We start from the raw sequence: 16,524 nt of genomic DNA on the forward strand, positions 1-16,524 counted from the left end.
TGATATTTTGAAAATTATGATTTAAGAGCAACTAAGATAAGAAGCAATGAAAAAGACATGGCTTATTATCTTTTCATTTGGTTCCTTAATAAAATCTATAATTCAATTTCAGTACAAATAATCATTTGATACTATTTAATATTCATACACTTCTCTTTAATTACATTATTTAAAATTGTGAAATACCTTTATTTCATATTATGGGTAACAATTGAATTTTTTATATCTTACAAAAAAAAAATACCCAATTGTTATATAACATTTAATATTATATAATAAATAAAATATTTAAATATTTAAATTTTACTTTGGAGAGCATAATTTTGGGATTTCCTGCATGTTACAGTATTGAAGAAATAAAAGAAGTACAAGTTTATAAATACGTCTCACAATTTTTATTTTGTTAAATCCCCTCAAACAAAAATTTAAATTTGACTTCATCTAGAGATGGCAATGGATCCTAGATCCAGATCTATTTTACAGGATCTGGATCTCCAATTTTTGGACCCAGTGGATCAGGATCCGAATTGGGATTCGTTTTGATGGACCAAATCTGGATCTGGATCCTATTTTTGAGACCCGGATCCGACCCGTGAATCCATTTTTAAATTTTTTATATATTTATTATGGTATTATTTAAGATTTATATACTAATTAAGTTGACTAGTCTTATATAAATATAAACCTATAATTTTCTCTATTATTACATACTTTGTTTGTTATTATTTTATGAACCAAACTTTAATCAATTTTCAACACAATGATTTAATTTCCGTCAAAATAAAAAAATAATGGTTGAATCATGTAGATATATATGAATTGAACTTATAAATATATATTTTAGCTCCTTTTGTACAAATAAAGCTTTAAAAAGTATTAAATTTTTAAAACAAAAAAAAAAACATACGGATCCAGATTCGGATCCGTGGATCCGATGGATCTAGATCTGGATCCATGTCTTTAAAACAGATTTGGATCCGGATCAAATAGGATCCAGTCCAGATCCGGTCCGTTGCCATCTCTAACTTCATCTGATGATCTGAATGGGACAAATAGAGGAGGATGGAGGGAGTGCTCTATAATACGGAGGAGTTGCAAATATATGAATTATTTGCATATAATATTTCGTATAATGCTTCGTCATATACATTGATTTCAATATCACAACTTTTTATTTCGTATATTTTATCAATAATTAAAAAATTATAATTATTCGCTATTATGAAAATATAAATTGAGGAAAATCCAACAAGATTTAATCAGAGTATAGTCCTCCATAATTAAAAACCGTTAAGGGTAGCATATGTGAATAATAAACAAGTCTTGTGTTACAAGTAAAAATTATGGATGAAGTATATATCAACCATCAATTCTAGTAATGATCTTTTGTGATTTAATGATAGATTCTTCAAAACCAAGCAAAGCTTGGTGGAGTTGGTGGGAACTAACCTTGTAATTTTTAGGTCACTAGTTCGAGTCCCACTTATTACAAAATGCTTGGGAGTAGGGGGGTTCCCGCTACTCTCAAGCTAAAAACATCTAATTTCTGTCTCAATTTTCGCCAAAATCAAAGTACTACCTTTTCATTCTATTTTAGAAAGTAATTAAACCCTAGTTGTATCCTCTTTATTTTTTCTCTCTAAAATTCTTTAAAAAAGTGTTTCATAGTCCAGAAATAATCAAATTTCTACGGAAATTTGGATATTTCCGACCCTTTTCCTTTAATTTCTTTTATGTTTATGTTATTAAATTCAATAAATCTACACTCTTTGAAGGTAATAAGTACCCCGTTAGTGGGTTTGAGTGTAGTAAGTGTCCCTATGGTGGGCTTTGTTCTAGTTTTTTTTTTTGTTTTTTGAGTTTACTATGATACTAGTTGTTTCATGGGTAAAGATTTGTACGGGATCGAAAAGAGGTTAATCATTCGATTACGATAAGAAGAATCAAACTAAAATTTTCTTCACGACTACAACAAATCGATAGACTCTCTCGTTGAAAAAAGTTGTAAATCATAGCGATATAAAAGATGGTATGAAAAATGTACGATTTGCAACCACGATCTTACTTTTTATTTATAAATCAATCTTAATTCCAAAAAACAAACAAAAAAGTAATTTTCTTAAGGTAGAGAGTATATATTTTCTCAGACGCGTTTTTTGACACTTTGAGAAAAAAATATTGTTGAGCAAGTGAGAGATATAGGAGAGCAAGGATTAGAAACTTCTTAATTTTTATGCACAATTATGAAGTAAGATGCAATACATTCACCAACATTGGTGGATTGACGAAGTTTGCGAAACATTCACCAAGAGTGATAATGCAATCAAGTAGCTAGTGCGAAGTATTTACTAAATACAAATTACTCTGTAGTATAATTAGCGAGTTAAACCAAGTATTGAACATTCAAAAACTAGATAAGCAACCCAATATACAACTTTCTGAATCTCCCTAACTATTATATATAGTCTCCTTTTAATCCACATCTAGTCTAGTCTCCCATAATTTACAAAAAACTTAAGCTAATGATTCTGCCCTGTAATATAATCAATTAACTCTCTGAACTATCATCATCTGAAAGCAACCACGACAGGAATTCCGAGCTATCATCTAGAACACCATCACATTGATTAGGTGCACTAATTCTTTTACGCAAGAGCATCTCAACATTAGGAAGCTTTCTTTTCCGTCCACCGCGAGGCCTGGATCTGAATTGCTCATCGAACTCCTCAAGATCTCCCTAGAAAAAACAACAGTTAAGCGGTTAACTTAAGTGTAAATGGCAGTGTCAGAATAAGGTGAAAATATTGTGTCAAGAAACCCAAAAGAGATGTATACATGCACATATACATGGCGAGCACTTTTCTCATGGTTATCTCTCACGTGCTTGAAGGCAAATCTCATGCCGCAACCAGTGAAGCTACAAACGAAGGGTCTGAGTTTCAAATGTACTGCCTTTACATGCTGCTGCATATTTGATTTCTGTTGAAGTCAAAAACCATTTTTAATAATTACATTCCCTAATACCTACACTATTCAAAAAACAATATACGAAAGAGTGAAAAGTTACTAAATCATACCGTGGTAAATGAGTGGTCACATCCCTCGAAGGTGCATTTGAGTATGGTGGGCAAATGCTCTCCATGAGTTGACAGGTGACGTTTGTAATTCTTCCTTAGGTGCTTGGAACCACAAACCTCACAGTTTACATATTGGTGACAAGATCTGATATGAGCTTTGAGGCAATCAATGTTGGCAAAGGGTTTCATACAGCTCGGATCAGCACAAAATGTTTCTGAAGATTCCAAGACTAAAAAAAATAATATCCTCAGTCAGTTTTGCAACTAATATAACAAACATTTCAAAATAATAGAGGCAAAGCAGAAACTTGCCATGGGATTCAGCATGTTTCCGCAACTGAGAAGCATATTTGAACTCCTTCCCACATCCATTTTCCTCACAAACATGTTTTATTTGTCCCTTCCCGGAATCAGGTTCAGGCTTATCTTCATGAAATTCCTTCAAATGCCTACTAACATTCCCTTGAACAGAAAACTCCTTACTACAGTTTTCTACAGGGCATCTAAATAGCTTCCCTTGATGCTGAAGAATGTGACGATTCAAGTGATCTTTCCTTCTATAACTAGCATTGCAGTCATTTATCGGACAAACAAAGCTCCTCTGCAAATATAACAAGCACCTCGTTCAGGAAAAAGCCAATTCACAACCGGCATATTCTAATTCATACTAAAAATCGGCCCAATCGTCAAACCTTATAATAGTGCGTGTCAAGAGGCTTGACTTGACGGAGCTTCTCAGGCGGTCCCCGTCCTGATACTAGTCCAGTCAAGAAGTATAAGATTACAAAGCCTCTTTGCATTTTGGAGTTCATTCTTTGGGATCCAATGCTTCACACACTTCCACATAAATTCATTATCTGCAATATTAACATCAATCAGCTATGAATTCCATACAAATCATCCATAAACATAACCTTGCTCGTTATTATCTCGATAAATTATCAAATCGAGCGCGATAACCTTTACAATTGATACAACACTAGCTCAAAGCATTACGAATTCAATTACAAATCCAATAAACAACCCTACTCATATCAAAAATTCTGTTACACTAGTCGAAATCCAATATAAAACCAACATATTTCTATTGAAATCGGCAATCAACACTAATTCACGTTTAAAATCTACTGATAATTTCACAAAAAACAATTCAAATCTAACATAAACAACAAAAAATTCCAATCAATTAAATCAAATAAAATCCACAAAAACTTGTACCTCAAGTGAATGGCTAAGCATGTGTTGCTTCAAGTGAGCAGGTTTCTTAAAACTAGCACCACATTCTTCACATGTGTTATTACAATTTTGCCCCTCGTTTTCATCTTCTCCTTCAACTTCTCTCTTTTTCTCCAATTCCTCCTATAATTACACAGAACAGGCGTCGAAAATCAGTAACAATCGAAAAAATTAACGACGGAAAAATTGAATTCGTTTAGGTGTAGAAATTACCTGGTGATGAGAGAGAATGTGAGAATTGAGGAGCGACTTTTTAGATCTGCAAATACCGCAAAATTGGCAGTAATATCGACGAATATCTCTGAAAATCGGACCTCTTTCTCTCTCCTCAAGCTCCTCTCCCATGGCTGCCACTCTCTCTCTTACAGAGCAGTGAAGATGGGGTTTCTAGGGTTTTGAACATCGGCAAAAAGATGAATGATTTGGGGATGGATTTGGTATTTATACTCATTACTCAGTGGTCCGTACTAGGCTAGTGTGTCACTCCTAATTTTCTGGGCAATTTGTTGGGCTTATTGCAATATGGGCTAGGAGCTCGTGTGTATCGACAAAATGGCAAATTATAAAAAGTCAGTGCTTTTAGTGTAGCTTTTAGTGTTCGACCACTATATGAAACAAATACTCCCTTTCTTTCAAAGTCAGTGCCATACTTATTGGCAAATATGTCAATGCATAATTTTTGACCTATAATCTTGCCTATATAAATTATAAAAAGTTAGAAAATATTCATTGAGATAATTGTAACAAGTACTCATATGACTATGTTTCATCACATATTGGTCAAAGTGATGTATGTGAATAATGCAATAGTCAAGTTAGATGTTTATTTTGAAATGGAAGGAGTAACGTAATTGGATTGTAAAAAAAAATGTCGACCAATTTATGCAAGTGTATATTTTGGGGAAAAAAACGAATTGTATACATAGGACATATAATATCAAACTTCATAGCTAACACTATTGGCATAGTTACCGGCTACAACAATATTTAGTTTTGACAAATACACCTTTATTCAATTGTGCAATTTAGGCTAGATCAATAACGACTTGCATTTTTCTCATTCAAACGCATCGCATAAAGAATTAATACAACTATTGAATTAGGGATTTTTCTCATTCAAACGCATTGCATAGAAGAATAACAATAGAGAAACCAATCCGTACAATTAATTGGAGGCCAAGCTATTGCATATGTGGACATCAAGATACTGGTAGTTGAAATTGGATACCTTCATACTCTCAATTGGTAAGTACATCTTCACTTTATGGAAATACTCTCAATTGTAAGTATATTTTCGCAATTCCAACCACGAACATCTACCACTGATCAACCATCATTGAGATCCATAAAGCTATGGAGTTCGTAGTACGAATAACAATAATATGTTTTGTCGATAAAACACTAATTTAAACTCTGTAAAAATATAACCAACTACCTGGTAATAAATTCAAACGATCTTAAAACAACATGTAGTTCAGTGTTTCACCTATATAAACGTCATCTAACAAGCAAAGTTATAAGCTAACAAAGCATGGTCAACATTGCATTTGCTCCTCTTCATTGTCAGCAACTGAGTACAACATTATGAACTAACATTCAATTAGAGTTGCTTTTAATTACAACTTTATCATTAGATGAATAGATAGACATATAATATATTGATCATAAAAATCAACTAAGGAGAGCCCGGGATGATATACATTTAGAGCATGTCGTTGATAAAACCATATCTAATACTTTACCAAATCGGTATGCATTTGCTCATTTCTCTTCGATTTTTCCTTGAACGCCCTCGGAACGATATTAATTAAAAAATAATAAAAAAGGTGAGAAGCCGAGAACCCTGGCGGGAAAGGGTGCAACCCATTCATTAGTGTCCTAAAACCCTACACTAGGCCACACAACTCCTCTGTGAAGTGTCTTTTAACTTGAGTTGCAGCAAACCACACGGTCGTCGGAAAATTCCGAAGATGCTGTCGTTTCCGCAACCGGGCACCGTCACCGTCTGCGAAATCAACCGAGACCTCTGTATTTCTCTCTTTCTCTCTCCTCAATTTCCTTCACCATTTTCAATTTCCGCTGAATTTATTCTCAACTAAACTATTTTGATTTTCCAGTTACTGCTGATAATTTATCCGATGATCGAGCTAAGGAATGCTATGGAAAAGCTCTTGTATGTTAATTGTTTGTTGAATTTTTACTGAATTCCTTACTTTTTTTATAAGTTTCTAGTTGATTGTTATTATAGGGTTTCTTTTCTATTGATTTGATTAACAATTTGATTTATTTGAATTTGGATTGTAGGGTGTTGTATTTAGTCCTGTGCAATTTCAACCGGAAAATCTAATTTCGCCAACTCGTGATGATGCTGGTGATCAACAAGGGGGGATTCCGGAGAAGGGTTTGCCAGCTTTGATTGGTGCTGTAAAGCGGATTTTTCACCCTAATGATGTAAGTTTGAAGCGTTTAATGGAGTTAATTGGATTGCTGATTGCCAATAAATTTACATTGAATGTTCATTTTAGTGTATTAATGAGAAGATTGAGAATGGCATTGGTTTATTGTGATATATTAGAAGTTTGGAATTAAGTGTGTTTGCCTCATAACAAGCTTGCAAGCCTTTACATTTGAATTGATTGATGTGGGTGCAAGCCTTATAAGGAGTATTTTCACAAGGGACGTCGGTTTGCTGGTTGTCAATAAATTTTACATTCTATGTTCATATTAGTGTATTAGGGAGAAGAATGAGATTGACATAGGTTTATTGTGTTGATTTGGATTTTTGGGATTAGTTGTAATTGTTGAGTCTGCAAACCTTTATATTTGAACTGGTTGACGGTGGTGCCAGTTGATTTTGATGCTCGTTTTGTGAACTGGCAGGACTTTGATTGTATGGAGTATTATGCAAATTAGTCAGTATTAAAAGAATCCGTTTTAAAATTTTCTTGTAAACCATTCGTAATGTATCTTAAATGGAATGAATAGATGTTTGTTTATTGGGTATCTCTTAGGGGTTTGAAAAGTTGCTAGTCAGTAAGTTCAATGAGAATTTAATGGTCTAAAAGGATTATGTGGGATATAATTGGAACAAACACTAGCCTTCTTTGAGAGCTTTGAAACATCTGGTGGTTTCAATGGCTTGTATTAATTCAATTTGATGGATTAGATTAGTGGCTATACAGAAATATCAACATTCTAGTAAGAAATATTGGCTATTGTACTTGTTATGCCAAATAAGTGCCTCACATGTTTGTGTACCCTTAATTGATATAAGGAATGTAGGCTATTAATGGCTAATTGTCACGGTCCGAGTGTTTTGACACCGGGTCGTGCGGCGCGTTCTTGTCTTTTGGCGACAAGGACGCAAGCCTAGAGCGGAAAAGATACGTGAGCACACAGCAACACGGACCAAGTGTATCTCAAGGACGCACACGTCTACAATGAGTGCGGAGTTGGGGCTTGTGACGGCCGATATTTCAAAGCGGGCACAAGCGGGACCGACGACAACGAGGGTGTCTTTTGAGGTTCTCTTGGTTTGGAGGGGATGCTTTAAAACAAGACAAGCACAATATCTATAAAGGCTTAAATCAACACACAAGTCTTAAAGCAATATGCAACCGGGTAGGGAGCTTTGATTCATTCAACCATTCGCTCCCTAAAGATCTTTATATTGATTACATAGAGAATTACTAGTGAACACTGAAACTAGAGTAACACAATAATTCTACCTAGAGCCTAGAAAGCATAAAAGAAAGACTTTAAAGACAATACATAAGGAAAATACAAGTATAAAGGAAGAAGAATACATAAGAAAGGAGTTGGATTCTAACACTAATGCACTCTATGTAATATGTGAAATATGATGCCGTGATATTATTGAATGCTACCTTCGTGCTTTCGCTCCTTTGATTGCATTGATCAATTAACATCACTCCTTTTGGAATATCAAGTATTAGTGGAGAGTTGAGGTGTTATTATTGTGTATTTTTTGCAAAGCAATGATGAAGACTGTATTGGTTTCTACCTTTTGCTTATCTTTTAAATTTCAAACCTCCAAAGCTGCATTTTAACGGGGATTCTGGATAACAGACAGATCTTCTGTGAATTGTGATTATAATAGCACATACTCTTATACATTGCCATCACTCTCAACAAGGGTTTGACACTTACAGAACGTATTGGAGTATAATTGTACTCCTTGCTTCTGTTCTGATGTGGGGAACAAAGAGTTATTCAATATAAATTGAGCCTGTCATAGATCTGTACAAATTTCAGCTATGAAACTTGATGAAAATTAGTAAAATTTTAATTAAGATGAGTAGTATACTTGTGCCTGCACTTTAAGTGCTTCTTCTTAGTTTCTTAGTTTTGCAGGTGCATTTGTTGCCAGAAGTAAATTTACAAGGAGTATCATGGCACCAACACAAGCATATATTGGCATTTGTATCTGGGCTGAATCAGGTCACAATTCGTGATTATGAAGATACTGGTATGTCTTAGCTCTCTTTATTCCCAATTATCTCTCTTTGTTGATATTTTTGCATGACATTTTCTTGAGTATGGAAGTGCTAGTACTCTATTTTCCATGACTTAATCGTTTAATAAGCAAACTGTGGACAGCAATGCATACAGCAATTTGAAATTCTTTTAAATAGGTATAGAGGAGAGTGGTTGTATAAAAATAAAGTTTTTATAGTTGAATTGAATGTAGTCTTTCTGTAAATATGTCCAAATTGTGTGTTGTTTCTCTTGATGTTTTTAATTGAAACTTGTTGTTTTTAATAAAATGACTAATAATCTGAGCAGAGGGAAAGGATCCAAGCATTTTGCACGGCGATTTTCAGAGAGAAGTCAAACTTGTTGAATGGAGGCCAAACAGTGGGAGGACACTTTCTGTGGCATGCAAGTGAGCACCACAATAAACCCTTGTATTTTATGCTGTTTTTACATAACATATTTTCCTAAGACCGGCCATTGGTTTTGATATTCTACAGGGGTGGAATTTGCATATGGGCTGCTTCATATCCTGGCAATCCAGCATCTGTACGATCTGGGGCTACCCCTTTTGTGGGTTCCATTTCCAAGGGCTCTGGCACAAGATGGACGTTGGTGGATTTTCTTAAGAGTGATGAGCACATCAGTGCACTGTCTTGGAGTCCCGATGGAAGATATCCTTATTTTTGCCGTTTGATTCTATTTTACACTTCTTAATATGGTGTGTGTGTGTGTGTATTCAATAATTCATTGCTGATAATAAAAACTGGTTTGTTGAAAGATGGAAATTCTACTTTCATTCTTTTGACGTGTGCCTTACCAATGCATCACATTAAAAAAGTATTTTTACATGGCTGAATGGTTTGGAAGAGCTACTAAATGTGAACCGTGCCAGACAACATTATGCTAGTTTTCTAGGATAAATCTTCGGTGCAATACTTACCGACTTCATTGTCTTCGCTCACTGTTAATAGCAGAGTCTATCTCGTTGGTAGCTCTTACTATATACACCTGGATGAGAAATGCATTTCTTAAAGAGCAAATACATATATATATAATATTTTAAATGAGATTTTTTCTGAGGGAAGATCTTTTTAGAAACTGTGTTATGGTCTCCTTTTGAGGTTGTTATCTTCCATTAGGTACTTTGCATATTGAAATGAACTCTGATGGTGAAAATGCTTTGTTAAAGTCAAGTTTGACAAAAGTTGCATAATCTTGCCCTTTTTCAGGCCAGAAAGCTGTAGATTCTTAGCCTCTAGTGAATCATCATGAACTCGACTTTGCTACACTTGGATTGATTTTTGAACTCATTCTCTCAACTTTCCTTGCATGTACATTATTGTCACTTCTAAACATCAAAATTCTGGCAGTTCTTAGCTTCTTACTCCATCCTCGAGTTAGCCTAAATTATAATGTTATCTGTGGCCGAGTTGTTTGGGGTTTGGAAAGGATAAGGAAAAATACCTATGCACTTGTTTCTTTGCATTGGTAGGTTATGGCTAGGGTTTTCAAATATCTAAATAAAAAACTTCATTTGGGAGTAGCAGGTGTATTTTACTTGTCTTTTGTACAAAGTTACTGTTTCCTTCAGGTATTGATTGACTGATATGATTAGTGATTTAACAGAATTTTTTAATTGGGGAGTACCCTATATATTGGTTGATGTCCTATAAATGACTAATTATGTTTTATTGATCTTTTGGCATGGTGTATGAGCTTTTCTTGACTAATCAACACATACTTAGCAACAGGATCTTTTGAGAGCTCAGCCTTCACAATTTGGGATGTTTCTCAAGGTATGGGAATAATTATGGCATAATTTATTTTTAATCTTTGCTTTGGTGGCTATAAATTTGGTTGATCTTAGAAACAATTTGAGAATTAATTACCTGGAAAGCAGAAGATTAGCTGCTTTACTTTGTGTTTAAATTTGTTATGTAGTTCTACTATATGTATTGTTGATAATAACAGTGCTTATGATGAATTACCTAACTGTATAATTGAGCTAGATGTGGCCATTTAATTGTTTTACTCAAGGTTTTCTTCTCAATGATATGGTCATACTCCATGGTTGATTCACATAAAGACATATTTGAAGCTACTGACTTTGAAGTCTTGGTTGAACTTTTATGTCCATTATTTTTTAGATGGAGGATAAAAGCTTTTATGCGATTGAGGAAGATATGAAAAAAGGTTATTGTGGTTCCTAGAAGTACTTTGATAGGGAGGAAATGAAGAATTGTTGGTTCCTCACTTTTTATAGGGTTGTGGGCTGAAGCCAGAATGATAGATTTAAAGCTGAAGTGGTAATAAAAATAATCAGGAATTCAGGGTCCATTATTTAATATCTGAAGTTGTGAAAGTGAACTTTTAATTTTTAAAACCAATGACCGAACGAAGGTTCTTTGCCTTCTCCTCTGTAGGTAACTCAAACTTTAATCTCTAAATCAACTCTGTGGTGAAGCTAACCTATATTATCAATTATGGAGGCAACAGCCTGCTGAAATGCAATAGTATGACTTCCATTAAGAAGAGGTTAACATATTCATAATAGGAGATTTAATGAGAATTAGAAATATCTCTTCAAGCTTTTAACTTTTTTTGGTTTTGAAAATGGTGATGTATTAATTTATTTATCTAATCATTAGATGGAAAAGGTTAAATGGTTAAGCTTTTATCCATTCATATGTTTTATCTCAAAAATCAAAACACTCTGTAGTTAATGGCTTATAAACTCTCTTTTCCCTTGATGGTACACTTTGTTATCATTGTTGTTGTATCTCTAGAGTAACTGAAGCCCTTGTGGATGAAACTTATTACAAAATTTCCCTGATACCTGATGGACTTTTCTCTTTCCATTGGTCACTGGCGCCGGCTGAAAGGCCTTTTCTCCTATTTGCCTAAAGTCTTAACTATCTTAGGTTCATCTCCTATACATTCTGCTCCATATGTTTTAGATAATAAATATCCAGCCATTCCCTCTTTTTATCCCTTTTTGGGTTGACCAAAATTGTTGCTTTCTCTAGTCAGTTGGTGTGGGTTCAGGATTTTTGGTGCTCCACATGTAGATGATTGCTGAAATGAAAGCAACTTGCTTTCTAAGATCACTATGAAGTTGAATTGTAAGCATCTATTTGCTGATCACTATGATGTTTCTATATCTTTTACAACTCAAGGCATGTGTTTTTTTTTTATACACTTTCTATTTCCTTGGTATCTACCAGTTATGTTCCTAGCAGACTAGCAGTCTCATGGCTTAATAAAAGTAGTTGCTAATATTTAGTATTCTCATGCTCTTCTTATTATTAAATCAGGTTATATATTGTCAACTCAACATAAAGTATGATTTTTTAATTATGTTTTCATTAGTAAGATTAGAAACCTTTGATAATACCATTGTGTTTTCTTTTCGAAGTCCATTTTGATGTTGTATTGGCCATTGCTCCTTCTGCTAATTTAGGTGATGGGACTCCTTTTCGACGAGGATGGGGAGGCATATCAATCTTGAGATGGTCGCCTACTGGAGATTACTTTTTTGCAGCTATGTTGTATGTTCTTGGTCTTATACTATCTTAACTTCATTATTCGTGATGTCCCATAAGATTATGTATTGAAAATTATTCATTTGCAGTGATGGAACATTTTATCTATGGGAGACTGGGACTTGGACATCACAACCATGGTCTTCAAGTCGTGGTTTTGTTACGGTGAGGAAATACCTTGTCTACTATTATAAGCTTCTTTGATTGCGTTAATTTGATTTTATAACTCCTTAGCTTGCTGATTTGAATTTAATGTAATAAAATATTCACCGAGGTGCAACTTGCAAGTTATAATGTTGAAAAAATCGATTTTGTTGTTAACAGCTTGAACAGATGTAATCTAATAATGCTTGTGAAAGATGAATGGTGGCCTCATTTTTGTTAAATGCTAAATGATTTTAGATTCATTACTTGTCCCTAAAATCACCTTTGCGGCCTTGCCCCAAGATAGTATATTCTAGGCTGTAAAATCCTACTAGTCGGTGGTGCTAATGGTCTAGTGGCTGAAGTGAATTTAAATGCTCGCCTTATTTGTGCTTTGGAATTGTATCTTTCTATTCTTATTTGTACCTCGGAATTTAGAATGCTTGTCATCTTTACATCTGGTGTTTGTCAACATTTTTCTCTAGATACATCAGCTTCAACGTCTACTTGTTGAATGCAGTAACAGTTATCTCCTTTTAGTATCATTCCCCATGTTCAGCTATTAAAGCCCCTGTTATAATTGTGAATTGCAGGTTATTGTTGAGTCTCATACTTGCTTCATTTGAGCTTTTATGAAATAGAGAAGATTTTTCTTGAAATTGATGCTACCTTGTTCTTGTTTCTTTCATAGGGGGCAACATGGGATCCTGACGGGCGTATGATTTTGCTTTCCTTTTCAAATTCTTCTACTTTGGGATCTGTTCACTTTGCATCAAAACCTCCGTCTCTTGGTACTTAAAGCTGCCTATTCCATGCCCTCCCTAAGCTTCTAATGTATACAATTGCTATCAGTGTGACCTGTTTTTTACCTTTAACCTTGTTCTATAATCATTTCTACAGTTGCACACCTACTCCCAGTTGATCTCCCAGAGATATCAACTCGAACGAACAGGTACTATCTATGTTTGCCATCTTCTCTTGCTTTCAATTGCAATCCAAGATCTCTTTGTAGACTACACGATTTAAAAGTGAATGTTACTCAAATTGATATTCTCTTCGGTGCTACATAATGATTTTGTTGTATGAATTACAAAACTATAAACATGTCTTTGTAAGTGTCAGTCTGGTGGTTGGACTGGGTGGGTATAGGGGGGAAATATGAACCTGTTATTCTGTAAACATGATTGAAAGAGGTTTCAAATGCTATGACATGGTAATTTCCTGATACATTACACCTTCTGTTCTATTGAGAATAGTTTATATAGAATTCGAAATTTTGTAGGCAATGTTTTCATAAATTAGAAAGCTAATTATACCTCAAGTTCTTGCTTCTGTAAGTGTATTGACAGTGAACAAGAAGCTTCTTGAATCATCTTTCTGGCTTTTTCTTATCATTATCGCAGTCAGCAGATTGAGAAAATAGCTTGGGATGCTTCAGGAGAACGCCTAGCCATATCTTTCAAAGAAGGAGATGAGTTGTACCGTGGTCTTATTGCCATATATGATGTTAGGAGGACTCCTCTGATCGCGGCATCTCTAGTGTGAGTTACTTTGATTTATTATTTATATCCTGTACTCTTATTTTCAGTCTGTTTTCTGTGTGTGTTAGTCTTTTATTCTTTCATATCCAAAAATGAATTAATGGTCATGTTATGCTGGTAAACATACTACTTAAAGTGATTTCATCTTTTTCTGTTGCATCCAGTGGATTTATCAGAGGACCTGGGGACAATCCCAAGGCAATTGCATTTTCTTTCCATGACAAGTTCAAACAGGGACCTTTGTTATCTGTGGTAAAATATTTTACTTCAACCCTCTTATTCAACTTATCTCAAAATGTAGCTTATTTAAGTACATCTATACTTTTCAGTGCTGGAGCAGTGGTTTCTGCTGCACCTATCCTCTTTTATTCCGTTCTCACATTCTTCCGTAGTTGAGGTATGCCTTTACTGTTGATCAATTCTTATTGTCTTTCATATAATTGTATTTGGGATCAGGGAAAGGTGACTAGGCTTTATTTTCTTTTGAATTTATTGTCTGATATATATATTTGGAAGGTTACATGTTGTCCTTGATTGTGGCTTGTGGAGAGTAGTTGTCTACCTGTTTGGAGTAATGTGCCAAGACCATTTGTAAGGTACGTTGTCTTTGGAAGGTGCTGTCTGTTCAATTCAAAGAAACAAACTACAATTTTGAAATTTTGCGCCTTATTGCAGCCTGTTGCTATATCATGGAGTAAATGTTACTCTACCTTTTTTTTCTTAAAAGAAAATCTTTTCTTTTCTCATTTTGCCCATTGGTTTTATTGTACGGAGGAGTTAAAATGCTGTTAACTTATTTCTCTCTGCAGTAGGCTGTTTTTGGAAGGGGGAGGCGTTGCTTCAGCTCTGCAAGCAGCTGATTTGTAGACCTTTCACAATCTCCGGCATTTCTGTTTTATAAAGACAGGTCTCTAAAAGACAACAGAGCCCCAAGGCTTTTTTTGATGGCTATGATTAAACTGTAAATTAAATTCAGACATTCTTTCAATGCTATAAAAAATCTTCTCTCTTGTGTCTACGGTATTGTTTTGCACTTCAGATACAGTCTGTTCGATTGTTATTTTGCAGTCAAGTTTTATATGCCAATAGTGATGTTAAATCATGTACAAAAGCCGAGTTATCTATAGCAGAGCTTAACTGTGTTTAAATCTATATCTGGTTTCGGAACTTTTGTAGGTTTTTGAGTGAACGCAAGCATAGATGATAAATCTACCCTTACAAAGTAACAAAACAAAACCAAAAGAATGTAATTAACCAATTACCCACGAATTTCTAATGTAGTCATTCAATTTGTATGGTATTTTATTTGTAGTTGGATTTTGCTGGAAAGTAAAGCAATAAGTCTTGTCTTTATTTCTACTTGTAGTAATCTTCAGGAAAACTATACATACGTTCAGGAAAACAGGTCCACAAAATATTACGTAGTACTCATAATTCCATAATGGGAATTGTCCAGCTACTTTTTGTCTTTTTTATTCTTTTGCCATTTATTGAATAATTTTATGTTATTTATTTTTGTGATGAATATATAAATGTTGTCTGGACTTTGGAGCATACTTTATTACTTTTAAAGGGGCCAATTGATCAAATTAGAAAAAAAAAAAAAAAAAAAAAAAGACCCTTAGCAACAAATTGGTAAAAAAAATTGCTCCGCCGACAAATTCGTAAAAAACATAACCTCAAGCGGCAATTTGGTAAAAAAAAAATAATCTCAGGCAACAATTAAGCCTAAAAATACAAAATTTCCAACAAACTACTTATGAATGCTATTGTTTTCGTGTCTTTTTTTTAAATAAAAAAAAATATATTTCATATTTTACCACCTAAATTTCTAACCTTTTACAAGGAAATAAAAATTTGAAGAAAGAAAAAAAGGTTTAATACTAATTTTCACTTAATTTTCCTACCCATTATTAACAAATTTTTTTGTTGGAGATAAATTTATGTAATTCAAAATTTTGCAAAATAAAAGGAGATGACATAATAATTTAAATTTTAAATGAAAAAAATAAATTTACAAAAACACAAAACAATTTAATTAGGACTTTTGAAGAGTTTGCCGGAAAAAAAAAACAGTTTTTTGGTCTAAATGTCGCCTGAGTTTTTTTTTTTAACCAAATTGTCGTATAATGTTAACTTTTTTTACCAAATTGTTGTCGGAGTGATTTTTTTTACCAAATTGTCGTGAAGGGTCTGTTTTTTTTTTACCAATTTGGTCAATTAGCCCTTTTAAAGGGGTGGTTATTTGAGAGTCTGGGGGTAGTTACAACTTACAACCTTATCAACATTTTGATCTAGACAAAAATATGGGTAAATCATTATTATTACTCTGTATTATTGAATATGGAGTATAATTATTGAATTGAATTACTTCACTTTTTTATACAAGTATTTTGTTTGGAAGTTTTTCTCAAAGTCAATTTGTGGTTGAGAGACGTGATCACAAAAAATTGCAAAAAAGGAGTGGTGGGATAAACAAGTGCAATC

General features: G+C 33.9%; 2 protein-coding genes across 4 annotated transcripts; one reads left to right on the plus strand and one right to left on the minus strand.

The window, feature by feature from the left end:
• Positions 1-2,332: 2,332 nt before the first annotated feature.
• Positions 2,333-4,736, minus strand: LOC110711677 (transcription factor IIIA-like). Of its 2 annotated transcripts, none has more exons than XM_021890094.1 (6): positions 4,527-4,736; positions 4,296-4,436; positions 3,390-3,678; positions 3,078-3,307; positions 2,836-2,979; positions 2,333-2,737 (listed from the first exon to the last, which is right to left on the minus strand). In XM_021890094.1, exons 1-6 carry the CDS (start codon positions 4,656-4,658, stop codon positions 2,549-2,551), a joined length of 1,125 nt encoding a protein of 374 aa, XP_021745786.1. In that variant the 5' UTR covers positions 4,659-4,736; the 3' UTR covers positions 2,333-2,548. The 2 variants fall into 2 exon arrangements, with proteins under 2 accessions (XP_021745786.1, XP_021745787.1); XM_021890095.1 differs by lacking the exon at positions 4,527-4,736 and adding an exon at positions 3,770-3,934 and having other exon boundaries at positions 4,296-4,428.
• A 1,349-nt stretch (positions 4,737-6,085) lies between these two features.
• LOC110711630 (aladin-like) lies at positions 6,086-15,396 on the plus strand. 2 transcript variants are annotated; one of them, XM_021890045.1, is made up of 16 exons: positions 6,086-6,341; positions 6,431-6,486; positions 6,618-6,764; positions 8,688-8,802; positions 9,120-9,219; positions 9,308-9,481; positions 10,548-10,606; positions 12,271-12,358; positions 12,442-12,517; positions 13,188-13,287; positions 13,397-13,448; positions 13,900-14,037; positions 14,202-14,289; positions 14,367-14,434; positions 14,554-14,633; positions 14,847-15,396. In XM_021890045.1, exons 1-14 carry the CDS (start codon positions 6,284-6,286, stop codon positions 14,427-14,429), a joined length of 1,314 nt encoding a protein of 437 aa, XP_021745737.1. In that variant the 5' UTR covers positions 6,086-6,283; the 3' UTR covers positions 14,430-14,434; positions 14,554-14,633; positions 14,847-15,396. The 2 variants fall into 2 exon arrangements, with proteins under 2 accessions (XP_021745737.1, XP_021745738.1); XM_021890046.1 differs by having other exon boundaries at positions 14,850-15,396.
• The last annotated feature ends 1,128 nt before the right edge of the window (positions 15,397-16,524 follow it).

The sequence above is a fragment of the Chenopodium quinoa genome, unplaced genomic scaffold (assembly GCF_001683475.1).
Source record: "Chenopodium quinoa cultivar QQ74 unplaced genomic scaffold, ASM168347v1, whole genome shotgun sequence".
Lineage (NCBI taxonomy): Eukaryota > Viridiplantae > Streptophyta > Magnoliopsida > Caryophyllales > Amaranthaceae > Chenopodium > Chenopodium quinoa.

Excerpts from the sequence above, each read along its gene's own strand:
- LOC110711677 (XM_021890094.1), bottom strand. The coding sequence starts at position 4,658 with ATGGGAGAGGAGCTTGAGGAGAGAGAAAGAGGTCCGATTTTCAGAGAT. Across the intron at positions 2,980-3,077 it reads GTGACCACTCATTTACCACG|AAATCAAATATGCAGCAGCA; the intron begins GTATGATTTAGT and ends TGACTTCAACAG. Across the intron at positions 2,738-2,835 it reads CTCGCCATGTATATGTGCAT|GGAGATCTTGAGGAGTTCGA; the intron begins GTATACATCTCT and ends TGTTTTTTCTAG.
- LOC110711630 (XM_021890045.1), top strand. The coding sequence starts at position 6,284 with ATGCTGTCGTTTCCGCAACCGGGCACCGTCACCGTCTGCGAAATCAAC. Across the intron at positions 6,765-8,687 it reads GGATTTTTCACCCTAATGAT|GTGCATTTGTTGCCAGAAGT; the intron begins GTAAGTTTGAAG and ends TTAGTTTTGCAG. Across the intron at positions 9,220-9,307 it reads ACACTTTCTGTGGCATGCAA|GGGTGGAATTTGCATATGGG; the intron begins GTGAGCACCACA and ends GATATTCTACAG.